At 40.6% G+C, this 15,725-nt stretch overlaps 2 protein-coding genes across 2 annotated transcripts in view; both read right to left on the reverse strand.

The window, feature by feature from the left end:
- Positions 1–3,744: 3,744 nt before the first annotated feature.
- Positions 3,745–5,954, reverse strand: LOC308300242 (zinc finger protein RFP-like; the record flags this gene model as incomplete). The annotated part of the gene is made up of 1 exon (XM_080744056.1): positions 3,745–5,954. The coding sequence occupies one exon, from the start codon at positions 5,952–5,954 to the stop codon at positions 4,335–4,337; it is 1,620 nt and encodes a 539-aa protein (XP_080600182.1). The 3' UTR covers positions 3,745–4,334.
- A 7,991-nt stretch (positions 5,955–13,945) lies between these two features.
- Positions 13,946–15,725, reverse strand: part of adam17b (ADAM metallopeptidase domain 17b) — a gene marked incomplete at its 3' end in the record, with an annotated part of 68,502 nt that continues 66,722 nt past the window's right edge. Inside the window, exon 18 of the mRNA XM_080744159.1 lies at positions 13,946–14,533. Coding sequence (XP_080600285.1) covers positions 13,946–14,533 — 588 coding nt within the window. The remainder of the gene's footprint in view (positions 14,534–15,725) is intronic.

Here is a 15,725-nt window from a genome sequence, read left to right on the forward strand (position 1 = left end):
GATGTTGTTGGGGAAATGTCCCTATGGAAATGTTATAATATATAACACTCTATGTTGTGTAGGCCTATCAGGGTATGTTATAATATATATAACACTGTATGTTGTGTAGGCCTATCAGGGTATGTTATAATATATAACACTGTATGTTGTGTAGGCCTATCAGGATATGTTATAATATATAACACTGTATGTTGTGTGGGCCTATCAGGGTATGTTATAATATAGAACACTGTATGTTGTGTAGGCCTATCAGGGTATGTTATAATATAGAACACTGTATGTTGTGTAGGCCTATCAGGGTATGTTATAATATATAACACTGTATGTTGTGTAGGCCTATCAGGGTATGTTATAATATATAACACTGTATGTTGTGTAGGCCTATCAGGGTATGTTATAATATATAACACTGTATGTTGTGTAGGCCTATCAGGGTATGTTATACTATATAACACTGTATGTTGTGTAGGCCTATCAGGGTATGTTATAATATAGAACACTGTATGTTGTGTAGGCCTATCAGGGTATGTTATAATATATAACACTGTATGTTGTGTAGGCCTATCAGGGTATGTTATAATATAGAACACTCTATGTTGTGTGGGCCTATCAGGGTATGTTATAATATAGAACACTGTTTGTTGTGTAGGCCTATCAGGGTATGTTATAATATATAACACTGTATGTTGTGTAGGCCTATCAGGGTATGTTATAATATAGAACACTGTATGTTGTGTAGGCCTATCAGGGTATGTTATAATATATAACACTGTATGTTGTGTAGGCCTATCAGGGTATGTTATAATATAGAACACTGTATGTTGTGTAGGCCTATCAGGGTATGTTATAATATAGAACACTGTATGTTGTGTGGGCCTATCAGGGTATGTTATAATATATAACACTGTATGTTGTGTGGGCCTATCAGGGTATGTTATAATATATAACACTCTATGTTGTGTGGGCCTATCAGGGTATGTTATAATATAGAACACTGTTTGTTGTGTAGGCCTATCAGGGTATGTTATAATATATAACACTGTATGTTGTGTAGGCCTATCAGGGTATGTTATAATATAGAACACTGTATGTTGTGTAGGCCTATCAGGGTATGTTATAATATATAACACTGTATGTTGTGTAGGCCTATCAGGGTATGTTATAATATATAACACTGTATGTTGTGTAGGCCTATCAGGGTATGTTATAATATATAACACTGTATGTTGTGTAGGCCTATCAGGGTATGTTATAATATATAACACTGTATGTTGTGTAGGCCTATCAGGGTATGTTATAATATATAACACTGTATGTTGTGTAGGCCTATCAGGGTATGTTATAATATATAACACTGTATGTTGTGTAGGCCTATCAGGGTATGTTATAATATATAACACTGTATGTTGTGTAGGCCTATCAGGGTATGTTATAATATATAACACTGTATGTTGTGTAGGCCTATCAGGGTATGTTATAATATAGAACACTGTATTAGGGGTGGGCGATACTGGCAAAAAGCATTATCACGATATGCTTCATGCAGTATCACGATACACGATATTATCACGATACTGTTTTATGCGAGTTTTTAGGTTTATTATGATTATTAGACCCACACAGATATTCTATAGATAATAATCTATTCATTTTTATGCTGCAGATAGAAAGATAGATAGCCTAATCTATGATTTTTTAATGATAACATTCAGATTTTTGATTAAACAATTATCATTTTTTACCTCAAAATATTTACTAGTTGGTGTGATGATGGTTCAGGTCATTCAAATGGGTCCCAGAAATGTTTTATGGGTTCCCTTAAAATGTTTTTTTGAGTGTTGTGAGCTTGTAGATCGGCTATTTTCAAAACAATTTGGCGGGACCTCTCTGGGGGTCTCGACCCACAGGTTGACAACAACCCATGCCTTACCATTGAAACTTCAGGGAAAACAAATTACCTTATGACCAACCAAAGTCAGGAGGTTTGTTATGATACAAGCTTTCTTTTTAGAGAATTACTCACTCATTATCATCCTAGCTTTTAGCTTTTCTACTAACAATAATGGCATGGTTTTATAACTAAGCCAATTATGTAATAGACGCAAAATAGACGCTACGATTTCACCGCGAGACGCGACGACACACGCATGCATCAATGGTGAAAACATAACAAACAAAGCACTTTACAAATCGCAGCAAAAAGCTACTTGTTTGTAGTTAATAAAAACAGAAGCATGGATTTACAAGGTGATCTAAATCATCTCATCAATACTGCCAGAGTGGAGACTCCAGCACAGCTTTGCAAGCAGTGAGATGGCTGATAGCGATAGCAGGACGGATAAGTACAGTAGTTTGCGTCCTGTTAGTTTAATGCATCCATTATGAAAAATATGCTCCAAAGAATGCAGGCCAAGCTGCATCCCTGCTTTACAAAGTCCCGTGAAAGTGAAACTAAATCGTGGGCCAGTGTGCCGTGCTGCTCGGTGCTCCTCAGCTCCTGCACACAACTCAGTCAGTGCTGTAGACACTCTGTAGCCTGTCTGCGTGCTGCCCGGGGGAGGGGCCGTGAAAGCAGGGGACAGATCCCCAAGCTATACGACACGTTGAGCCGCGACACGTTATAGCTTGTAGATCTGTTCTTTTTGGCGAATTACACCACCGTACTATAGAAGTATAAATTAAGCAATCGAGCTGCGACTCATGGAACGTGCACTCGCTGTATATCCAGATTCCAGAGCCTTTTCTAAATGACTGTTTGTATCACGAGAGAAACGATATTCTGAAATGGCCTATCGTGGCAAAGCTGTATCGCCGAGACGATAATTATCGTCATATCGCACACCCCTACACTGTATGTTGTGTAGGCCTATCAGGGTATGTTATAATATAGAACACTGTATGTTGTGTAGGCCTATCAGGGTATGTTATAATATATAACACTGTATGTTGTGTAGGCCTATTAGGGTATGTTATAATATAGAACACTGTATGTTGTGTAGGCCTATCAGGGTATGTTATAATATAGAACACTGTATGTTGTGTGGGCCTATCAGGGTATGTTATAATATATAACACTGTATGTTGTGTAGGCCTATCAGGGTATGTTATAATATATAACACTGTATGTTGTGTAGGCCTATCAGGGTATGTTATAATATATAACACTGTATGTTGTGTAGGCCTATCAGGGTATGTTATAATATAGAACACTGTATGTTGTGTAGGCCTATCAGGGTATGTTATAATATATAACACTGTATGTTGTGTAGGCCTATCAGGGTATCAACATTTCTAAATTGGCAATTTACAGATAGTTATGAACTTTTTTAAATAAAATAAAAAAATTATACCATAAACATCAAAAGTAATCAACAAACTATAGCCTACTATAAAATTGTGAAATATCTGTCAAATTGTCAAATATCTAAGTGCAATCTTCAAATTAGATTACATTTAGGGTCAAATTTCTCTCTCTCTCAGGCTAAAAGGTTTGGGAACCACTGCTTCAAGCCACATGTTTAGAAGAGGATAAAAGTTATTCATTTACATACTGCAACCGAGAATGCAAGAATAATAAATAAAAATAAGAATAAAATAAAAAACACCAGTGTTTTCATTCATTAAAGTTGATTTATTTTTTAATTCAATCAGATCACAGGCATTTATACATCCAGAGCTAACAACAAAAGATTTCTAGTAAAGAATCATATTTTCATCTTCTATTATTGATAACATGGTGCGGTCATTAAGATCAGAATCATTGCAGTCCTATTTTCAATTAACTCTTCTAAAGAAGAGATGTTAAAGTACAACAATCTGAGAATTAAATATTGTTATTCCTGCACATTAATGAAATAAAAAAATTGAGATCAACTTAAACTTCAATGACAAAATAAACAATCAAGTCAAAAAATTAAAGTAGACTAGATTTAATCAGTATTACAGACCCCTTGAACCCTTTCTTTCCTATTTTGGTATTTTTTATTTTTTTATAGCATATCTACAGTATTTTAAATATCTTTAGTGTAAAGTAAGGTTTAAGTGGTTAATCAAAATACATGTTTCACTGGAGAACTCATTTCCCATATTAGTCTGACCGTTATTCATGTACATTACGTTTCTTGTTTTTCAATAGAATGTATCTGTTAGGAATTTAAATGCCTTGATTTGAAATGACAGTTGAATTGAAAGTTAATCTGTACTTTCCTGTTCTTTGTTTTTGCAAACTGCTAATGAAGTATTCTGCTAATTAGTAAGTAATAATCAATCAATTAACCTTTCAAAATACACATTTGTTTTGTCTTAATTGAAAACTAATTTAGGATTAAATTTGTCTAATCAGTGTGACTGACAGGAGAGATGACCAGAGGAGCAGAGTTTATACCACCATCATTGAAAGCTGGATTAAGGATTGGATAGAGTTTCTCAGTGAAGGTGCAGCCAGTGAAAGAGTACAGATGAACTCTGGTCTCCACATCATAAAAGGAGACCAGACCCTCCTCATAATCCACAAACACCCCCACTTTCTGGACCTTCTCTCTTACAGGGAGGAGGACAGGGGGGTCAGTAAGAGCCTTGTAATCATTTTCATTACTTAACCCTATAGACCAGTAACCGTTGTCGGGACTCTGTGTGCTTGGACGTTTCCTGTTGATGGACTCTCTGGCCACTCCTACAGTCCAACTAGTCTTCCCTTTAACCTGAACCTCATAGTAAAACCTTCCTGAGGAAAAGCTTTGTTTTCCTAAGACACGTGTATATTCAGAGAATCTCTCTTTGTTGTTTGGGAGATTCTTCTTTATGTTTCCATGCCTCACTCGTTTTCCATCCTCAGACAGGATGAGTTGGCAGTGTGCTGTATCAGGGTCCAGAGTCACATCCACTGCATATTGCTGGACCATTCTCAGCTCTGCATCACGCAGCTCCTTCTCCATCTCTTGACCGAGTGTCTTCAGAGCTGTCTTCACAGTCCCTACAAATGAAAACTGATGGACATTGACCTTGGTGGGTGGAGAGGTGTTGATGTCTGGGAAGTTCTGGAGGAAGTGGAGGTGGTCTTCAGTGTGTGAGAGCTGCTTCAGCTCAGAGCTTCTCTTCTTTAACTCAGTGATTTCTTGTTGCAGATCTTCGATGAAGCCTTCAGCCTGTTTCTCTGTTGTTTTCTGCTTCTCTTCAATCACATCAATGAGCTCAGCCTGGCTTCTCTGAATACAGCTGATCAGTGCAGTGAAAACCTGCACACTGTTTTCTATCTCTCTGTCTGCAGCTTTCTTACTGAGCTCTACTGAGTGGGTGACCTCCTGAATCTTCTCTTGTCTCTCCTGGATCATCTGCTTAACATCAGCCTCCGTCTTTCCCAGCTCAGCTTTCTTTCCTTCATATGCCTCTTTCAGAGAAACGATTTGATGTAACTTGTGGTCTGACTTAATGCACATCTGACAAACACACATTTTGTCAGTCTTACAGAACAGCTCCAGAGGTTTGTCATGTTTCTTACAAAGAAAGTCTTCCAGGTTCTTTACAGGGTCGATTAGTTTGTGTCGTTTTAATGCTGTGACTCTCAGATGAAGCTCCAGGTGAGTCTCACAGTAGGAGACTAAACAGACCAGGCAGGACTTCAGGGCTTTGAGCTTGGTCTCAGTACAGACGTCACAGGAGACTTCATCTGGTTCAGCAGGTTCTTGGTTTGTGCTGGAGGTTTTGTTCAGCTGCTTGGATTTCCTGAACTGATCGGCCATCTCTGAAATGAAAGTATTGACAAGGACGTCTGGTCTCTTGCAGAAGATTGTTTGACACAGTGGACACTGACACACATCACTGGTGTCCCAGTAATGTGTGATGCAGGTTTTGCAATAGTTGTGTCCACATGGAGTGCTGACAGGATCAGTGAACACATCCAGACAAATAGAACACAGGAACTGCTCTTCAGACAGGAGAATGCTGGCAGAGGCCATGTCTACACACTGGAAATAAATAAAGAAATGAATAACTTAAAAAAATAAATAATGAATAACTTCTCACAGCTCAATAGTAACACATCTGATTGGGCAAATAGCAAATAAATACATAAATAAATAAATAAATACAATATAATGTTGCGAGCCACAAATTGCAACACTAGATTCTTTTTTTATAATCGGATGAATCTAGGGTTGCAATACCTCCCATAGGCAGCCAATGCATCAAAACAGTTTTTTTCTATCTGATTGTATTAAACGACGTCAAACTCACCAACAGTGCGGCTCTATGGAAAGCTTGCATAATCCTCTTTCTATCTGCAAAGTGTTTGTTTCAGAAAAATCCACCTTGAACATGTTATGATTTATTTTCTGTCAAGAAATCCAAGCAGACATGGTTTATTTTCTAAGTGTTGAACTTCAGAAGCGCTCGTCTTCTATAACGCAACGTCCCGCTGCCTCCTGCATTATGTGACATTTAGAACCGGGTGGTCACAGGACCGTTGAGGGATTTTCCACAAGCGCTTCCAAACTAAAAAATAATCACCTGAACCAAATTTCTTGATAGAAACGGGCTCATAACATGTCTATGGTGGATTTTTCAGAAACAAACACGTTGCAGATAGCAAGAGTAAACTCCAAGCTTTCCATAGAGCCGCAATATTGGTGAGTTTGACGTCGTTTAATACAATCAGATAGCAAAAAACTGTTTTGATGGATTGGCTGCCTATGGGAGGTGTTGCAACCCTAGATTCATCCGATTAAAAATAAATCTAGTGTTGCAATTTGCGGCTATAATGTTGCTAATCATATAGGCCTACTACAGGATACTATACTTCCTGGAAACCCTACAAACTAAAACAGACCACGGAATTTCAGGGATTATTATAATAAGGTTGGAAGACCATGGCTAATTAGTCAGCTACAGTTACAACTTCATTCTCAGTTACTGAATATTAAGCCCTTAGCCTATCTGATGTACAGGCTACTCACCTTTTCAGTGTGTTCGTAAAAGCCGTGTTGGATTAATGTTTTGTAGCCTAGAGCTTGTTGTGTGCGCTGCCTCAGTTGCACAGTTTAACTTTCATTTCACTAGATTTGCGTCACTGAGAAACTCCTCCTTGTACTGGAGTTGTTAACCCTTCACATCCTCCACTTCACATCTCTTTCTCATTCCATCTCTCTTGTTACCACTTCCACTGGCTTGTTGCTTTTCTTTAGGAGTCTGAAGGTTTCCCTCTCTAGTTGCACTCGTGGACTCACCTGTGTGTGTGTGTGTGTGTGTGTGTGTGTGTGTGTGAGGGGCGTCAATTGGTTATGGCAGGGGTATGCAGCTGCCATGGGGGAAAATAAAAGTTACTTTTAAATATAAATCCATGAATGTCTCTTTGTCTATCTGTGCTGGTTGTTAAATTGCTGTAACATAACTACAAATGCATTATTGTTAATTGTGGCACGTTTACTAACATGCCAAGTCTAGCTGCCATATCCAGCCCAAGAAACCGTAGAAACAGGGGAAAAAATAAAATGTACTTCTTAAAATAAATGTATCATGCCTATTGCTAAGGTATGGCAACATGACTGGTGTCTTGCACGCGCCAGTCATGGCCATGTTGCCATACCTTAGCTTTTTCTGAACTGACGCCACTGGGGTGTGTGTGTGTGTGTGTGTGTGTGTGTGTGTGTGTGTGTGTGTGTGTGTGTGTGTGTGTCAGCCTTTTGCAGTCTATGGTCAGCCTGGTCTAATGAGCCGAAGGATAGCCTACTGGTGAATGATTCTTGTCATTTTGGTCGGAGTGCAGAGGGCTGAAACCAGATGGTAATAATGTTATGGAAACATAAGCACTGCTGCACAAGTGCTTTAACAGAGTGAATAAAGCACTGGGCTAGGGGCTACTCAGCAAAATACCAAAAGTCTGAGGGCCACAAGCTGGACGTTTAGACAATGATGTTGTAAGTAAAAGTAAGATAACACACAGAAAACAGCCACATTTCTATCTATAAGGCCAAACCTCATTGAACAAAAAGATGATCAAGTTTCTTCTTTTGGAACAAATGAAATAGCAAAAAAGCCCCCAAAAAGTCTTGTATAAAACAGGTTTTGGAGAGAAAATGACATCAGTAATGATTTGTCTACACTGAAAGTAGAACAAATATATTAGTATTGGTATGACCACAACGGCCACATAGACATGCTCCAGGGGCTGCATGCGGCCCACGGGCCACATGTTGAATAGCTCTGCTGTAGAACATAACCTGAACACAAACATGAACAAATCATGGTGTGAGATATTTAATAAATGACACCTGATGGCTTCAGTAACACAGAACAGTAAATGTTGTGCTTCACAACCAGTGATAAACAATACAGAACAGTCACAGAATATTCTATAACACAGGGGTCTTCAACGTTTTCAGCCCAAGGACCCCTTAGTTGAGAGAGAGATGAAGCAGGGACCCCCACAACCTGTTCATAGATTCCATATAGTTTCATCGTTTGATAGCACGATCAACAGTGTATTTTGGATTCATGTTAATTTGTGTTTTCAGATATTTAACCACTTGAACCGTCAAGTCGTCAATACTTAATAAACTTGACCTTTCACTGTACTTAGTCTGCTCTTTTCCCCCTCCAAAGCTCTTTACCAAAAATAGCCGATCTACAAGCTCACAACGCCTCGCAGCGCGAGCCGTTGTGAAGTTCCCATTACACAAAGATTTGGAGGACTCCCTGTAGTATCTCCGAGGACCCCCTAGGGGTCCCGGACCCCCTGTTGAAGACCCCTGGTACATACTATAACAAATGATATTGATGCTTGTTGTCAAATGTCTTATTGGGTCGACCACTGAATGGCAGCATTTAATGTTGGCCTCCATTAACAATGCAACACTAGAACTAAATGTATGGCAGCTTGTAATGTGTATATCTTTAACAAATGACAAAGAAATATAGAAATATACAGAACGGATGGATTGAGAAAAGACAGGTGGCACACCACAATGTACAGCTATGTGTATAACAATGAATATAATAAAATAATAATAATAATATTCTCGAAACATGACAGTGGGAGTTAATAGCAACATAATCACAATACATTCTAACAGATAACAACAAACGTAAACAATACTAAATGCAGTGCATAACTACAGATTGAACAAAGTCAAAATCTCAAGGCACTCATGTAATCATTGCAACAATAGCTGATCTACAAGCTCACAATGTGTCGACTCATTGCTTGTACAGTAGATCTATCTAATTTGGCTAGTTTTAAACATTAGTGAAAAATAAAACAAAATTATAAACTAACACCGGTCCAAACATGTGTATGACAGGATGAGAGCTCTCTCTCTCTCTTTAGGTTTTTAGGGTATAGAATTGGGAGAGTGTTTTCTGCAGGTCTTTAAGTCCGAGTGTATCAAAGGGTGCGTTCGGAAATGCACACCGGGTGTGTGCTCAGTGTAGTGAGTGCCTAAACCCAACCATAACCCTAACCTCAGTAAAACTATGCCTAAAACTAACCCTAACCTTAGTAAAACTATGCCTAAAACTAACCCTAACCAGACCCGGTGCACATTTCCGAACGCACTCTTTGATACACTCGGACTGAAAGACCTGCAGAAAACACTCTCCCATATAGAATTGGCCACTGTATTGGAAAACATAATACATAAATTATTTGTGTACAGTTGTATATATTGTAATAATGTGTTCAAAATTCCAAGACAGGCCTGGACTTGCCACACAGCACAGGGTGGTAACTAGGTTACTGTTACTTTCAACCTAATCTCTCAAAAACAGATGTAGTGCTATGCTGGAACAAAACAGAGAGGGCGCAGTTTTTTCCTTTTCTTTGACGACGACGACTAGCCAGATTGCTTTCAACCAGGCATTCCTTCTTTTGGGCCATCATCATCAGTGAACATTTGAAATCTAAATTCTTAAAAAAAAGAATGAAAAATCCACAAAATCTTGATTGCATTTAAAACACAATTTTCTAAAATGTCTGTAATTTGTCATGTGACAAAGCATATGGCTTAACATACATCCTTGTAAACAGATAGTTGTGGATTCTGAGGGATAGAAATAAAACAAATCTAAATGACTCCTTGACATGGATATTAAGGATTTATTAATCTGAGTTCCCAGAAGTTTTTTTTTTTTTTTTTCACCACCAGAAGGATTTATAGCTAAATGACACTTTGGTAGAGGTTTGTCTTTCAGGTAGATACTGTGTCATCTACAATAGCTTCTCCGTTGATTATCCAAATTATTCTCCTTCTCTACAGGGAAACAGGTCTCAAAGTCACTCTTTTAGCACATATACCGTACAAACGCAAACTAATCTGGATCTTCCTCCTAATTCAAAGTCAAATCAATAGGAAGATGCATCTTTATCCCACAACCTTAATGAGAATCGCCCCAAAAAATAGTGTGTATGTTTGTCCGTTTGTCCATCTGTAACTCCACGTTCAGCAGTTGTTCAATTGTCTAAAAAACATAATACAAAAATCAATAACGCATGTACCTTGCCCAACATCAACTTTATCACCTTCAAATGTGTCTCTACTTCTCATAATCCCCAAATGTTTAAAATATTTTCCCAAATTTTGGCCTGTAGGCGGCTTTGTCCTGTGATGCGATTTAAATCACAAATGGGCGTCACCAAGCAGCGCACTCCCAGTCCGGGGGCAGTTCCAGAGAGAACAACATTGGTCTGCTTCACACCAAGGGGGACTAACAGGCACACACACAAAGGGGCCAGGCCCCCGCAGGGGGCTGTAGGCTAGTTTGTTTTAAACAAAAGAAAAGAAAAAGCCCAGAATCTATTTATGTACACAAAGAGCGTCTTTGAGACCTTTTTCACTGTGATGAGGATATCTCACAGGCACTCTACAGATCGAGGATAGTGATGTCATAAAAACGCAAACATAGAAAATGCAGAGGACCCTGATTATCATAATATCAACTAATATGGCTGATGTTTAGAGGACGTTTGGAAGAAAAAAGGGCTGAATCAAAGCAGTCCTCGAGGCAGGCACCGAACCCTACTGGTCACTAGAGTGGTTGTACAACAATAGTGTGGTTCTACAGGTCAGCTCCTACAACAGTGTTAGACAGTGGTTGTACTGGTAAGGCCTCCCAGTGACCAACAGTATAGGATTGTTGTGGAGCGTCCGCTGGCCTACTGGTCCAGACACATACCACGTAGTCTCCGTGTAGTAGCCTGATGGCGTGTCGCTGGTTCGATTCCCAATCCCGACCGGATTTGCTGCTCATCACTCCCTGTCTCTCTCCCCATTTCTATCAATAAAGGCATAAAAGCCCCAAAACATAATCTTAAAAAAAGATTGTTGTTGTGCTGGTACTGCACTGATATAACTGTGAGATCAGTAAACAAAACACTACAAAACGCTGAAAAGCTGTCACCAGTGGTGGAAAAAGTACTCAAATGTTTAGCTTAAGTAAACGTATCAATGCTTATATAGAAATTCTCTGTTAAGGTGCCCACACACCAAAATACCTAGAGTGGAATCCGCCAATGCATTTCAATGAGAATGGAGCGTTCTTTTGCCAGTAGAGGATTTCTGCAAAAAAAAAACCCGCTCCATTCTCATTGAAATGCATTGGCGGATTCCACTCTAGGTATTTTGGTGTGAGGGCACCCTTACAAGTAAAAGTCCAGAATTCTAAATGTACTTGAGTACAAGTACAAAAGTATTGGTATCAAAATGTACTTAAAGTACCAAAAGTAAAAGTACAAAATGTTTGAAAATAGCAGATCTACGAGCTTGTAGATCGGCTATTTACAAATAGTCCAGGTATAAAATAGGGCTCAAGTGGTTAATGTGCGTTATGTAATATTAAAATTTATATCTGCAAAGTAACTAGTAACTAAAGTAAAAAAAAAATTAGTGGAGTAGAAGTAAATGTATTGGAACTACTCAAGTAAAGCTTGTACTTTAGTAAATGTTACTTTACACCCCTGACTGTCACTCTACTCCACCCCCAGACCAGTCCAGCTGGTTTGTTCAGTGGTTTATAATTTCTCAGTGCTCAGACAGACATAACAGTAACAGTCTTTTCACGCGGGGAGAGACTTTACATCTGTGGGGTTGCACTGTGCTTGTCATTTTCAATAAATGTCTACGCGTCATGTAGAATAGATCACATTTCAACACATATCAACTCTGGCGTTGAGACGACCACAAATGCGACAGTTTCACAGGATTGTGCCTCCCTATCTGTTGCCTCTCATTGAAAATGAATTACTAGACATGTGAAAAGCCCTTTACTCTGATACCTCCGTTTGCAGAACAGTAGCAGACAGTAGCATGTCCACACAGTAAAGTCCTTAGTGACCCAGAAGAGTATACGATTATACCTGTTAAGGGTCCATTTGGTTCCACTAAAGATTTTACTTTGTATGTGGAGAATAGCACAGTGTTCACCAAGTGGTTAAAAAAACAAAAAAAAAACACACATCTTGTAACTTTAAGATCCCAGGTTGAAATCCCTTATCGACATGTCCTGGAGCAAGACAATGAATAAACCGTGACTTTCTTACCTCATTGTAAGCCGCAACGTAAGCATGTCGACCAAATGCGTCATATGTAAACGTAACACTCCCAATCTTAAAATCCTGCCACACTCACGTCATCAGAGTAACACACTGGAGCTGGAGGAACCAAATGGACAAAACCTGCTGACTCCTACTTCAGAGCTTGGTTTTAGATTATCAACGCATTAGCCCAGACCGTCCAAAATGAGTTGGAGCAACGCCAAAACATAACCTCGAATTATTTCAAACTTGTATTGCACTTCTTACACTTGTTTGACCGTTCTAAAAACATAAGTCAGCCAGTCAGTCAATTACGCTTTACGTGTGTCAAGGTCTTTAGTGTTTAACTCGGATGAGTACACTACACTCAGATTTGTATTGACTTTCAATGTGCATGATGGCACAGCGTTCGCCACAAAAAAGCATTGTATAACTTTAAGATCCCAGGTTGAAATCCCTTACCCCAAACCGACCGTGTCCATGAGCAAGACAATGGACCGTGACTTGGTGAAGCGGCTTCACTTACCTCACTGCAATGCTGTGTTCACACTGGTAGAAAAGAGACAGACACAAAGCTAAACAGCATATTTGTAGCTTTGTATTTTTGTAGCTGAAGACAGTTGAAACCAGCTCAACCCCGTTTTGTAGCTTTTCTAACAGCCACAAACATCGGATGTATCTTCATGTCGCTGGCTTCCACTGAAAAACATAATGGTAGACTGTATCTTTGCAGCTACCAGTGTGAACGAGGCATTAGCAGCGACGTAAGCACGACGACAGGTGTCACGTGTAAACGTTAACACACCCGATCTAACGTTCCTGTTTATTTACAAGTTCGAACCCCTCTCCAGGGTTCCCACACATCTTTACCAATTAATTTCCAAAACTTTTCCAGAATATTTAACACGATTTCCAGGACTATATAACAATAATTCAGCTCAATAACCTATGTGCAATGCACAAAGACAGGTTGTGTATGCCAGTGGTTCTCAACCTTTTCAGGCTGTGACCCCCAAAATAATCATATTTTAACTGGGGACCCGGCACCCTGACGAGCACTACGAGTTGAGGAACACCATTTTATTGTGAAAATAGCAGATCTACATGCTCACAATGCTTCGCGTCGCGAGGCGTAGTGAGCATGTAGATCTGCTATTCTCATCATTTCTGCCTCTAATATTTGACAATTTGGCCAATGTTGAATTTGTCAATTCAGAGGTGTTAACAAAATCAATAACCAAAGACAATGCATAGCTATTTTTTTCCTGGACCTTCCAGGACCCTTGATCAATTCCAAAACTTTTCCAGTACTGGAAACATATTTTTCTAATTTCAAAATATTTCCAGGAATTTCATGACCGTGGGAACCCTGTCTAACGTTCCTGTTTATTCACAAGTTCGAACCCCTCTCTCTCTCTCTCTGTCTCAGCACTCGGTCTCCTTGCTGTTGATCCGTCGCTGTCGCTGCAGGCGGAACACCAGGGCCTTGTCGCTGCGCCCCGCCGGGGGGCCGCCCTGCTCCGTCAGGTCCTCAAAGGAGCGGGAGGCCATGGCCTCACCCCCGGCGCCGCTGGGGAACCCCTCCTCCTCCTCCTCCTCCTCGCACCCCTCCTCCTCGTCCAGCACGTCCTCGTCCAGGTGGGAGTCGAAGCTGGGCGCCTCCTGGATGGTGGCCATGCGAGGGCTGTCCAGCGGCGGGAGAGAGGAGGAGGGGCTGTGCTCGCGGTCCGGGCTGTGGGTGTGGATGTAGGCGTGGCCGTGGGCGGAGACGGAGACTGGGGGCGTGCTGGTCTGCTGGGGAGGGGCCCAGGACGGCTGCTGCTGCTGGGCGAGGCCCCAGGGCTGCTGGTGGGCGGGGCCCCAGGGCTGCTGGTGGGCGGGGCCCCAGGGCTGCTGGGCGGGGCCCCAGGGCTGGAAGGACGGCCCCCGGAGGAGGGCGGAGGAGGAGGAGAGCACTGGGGGCTTGAAGATGCGGACGGAGGCCGACTCCAGACTGCTGAGCAGCTCTGCATTCTGGAGAGAGAGACACGCACGCACGCGCGCACACACACACACACACACGCGCGCGCACACACACACGCACACATAATTCAATTCAATTCAATTTTCAATTCAATTCAATTAAGGGCTTTATTGGCATGAGAAAACATACATTTACATTGCCGAAGCAGAAGTTTACACAATACAATAAGACCAATAAGGGCTTGAAATTGAAAAGGTTGAGAACCACTAATCTAATTAGCCCTTCGCTATGCCCCTCCTAAACCCGTGCTTGCCCAATGCCACGTTTAGCGACAGGTTACTAAGGCGGGTGCCTTGGCAAGCTGCCATGGCGGCGTGCAGCAATAGCACCCAGCTGCAGACTAACCTGCCTCAAACGCACGTCTAGGAAGAAAACAATAGCCTATACTAAAGTCAGATTAACATACAGTACACAAGTGTTACCAGTTATATTTTCTCATGAAGTGCTCCTAAATTATTCCTGTGGGTTTGTGTAGGTCAGTGCAATCCGTTCTGTTTTTGTTTCAGTGTTTGTGACACGGAAGCGAGTGGGTGGGACGTTCGCGAACGAATCGAGTCTTTTGAACGGCTCTTTGAAATGAACGATATGATTCGGTTCACAGTAGGGAGCCGTTCCTTTCTAATGAACAGTGTTGGGAAAAGTAATACATTTCTTTACTTAGGTAAACATATCTGCAATCAAGTTTGGAATGTTATTAATGTACTTGAGTAAAAGTAAAATAGTATTGGTATCAAAATGTACTTAAAGTAGCCTACCAATATTAGAACGTAGGCCTACTCATTATGCAGAATGTCCTGTTTCACAGGTTTTCCAATGAGTAAAATGTAGAAAAATCATTTGCAAATAGCTGATCTACAAGCTCACAATGCATTGCAACGTGACACATTGTGAGCTTGTAGATCACCTATTTTCAAATGCCAGAAATGTATCCAATGGCAAAAATGTATAGGCCTATTTGGGTGGAAGTGATTTACAATCATAATCAAAATCTACAAAGTAACCAGTAACTAAAATGAGGCAGTCTTTTGAACGGCTCTTTGAAAGGAACGGATCTCAGAGATCCGGTTCACTTCAGAGAACCATAAATCCCATCTCTATCTAGCAGCCAGACTCGCGGTACAGCGATGCGCGCCGCCATGGCAGCTTGCCAAGTCAGCTGCGTTAGTAACCTGTTGCTAACTT

This window comes from Nannobrachium achirus (assembly GCF_963921795.1).
Source record: "Nannobrachium achirus genome assembly, chromosome: 16".
NCBI classification, from domain to species: domain Eukaryota; kingdom Metazoa; phylum Chordata; class Actinopteri; order Myctophiformes; family Myctophidae; genus Nannobrachium; species Nannobrachium achirus.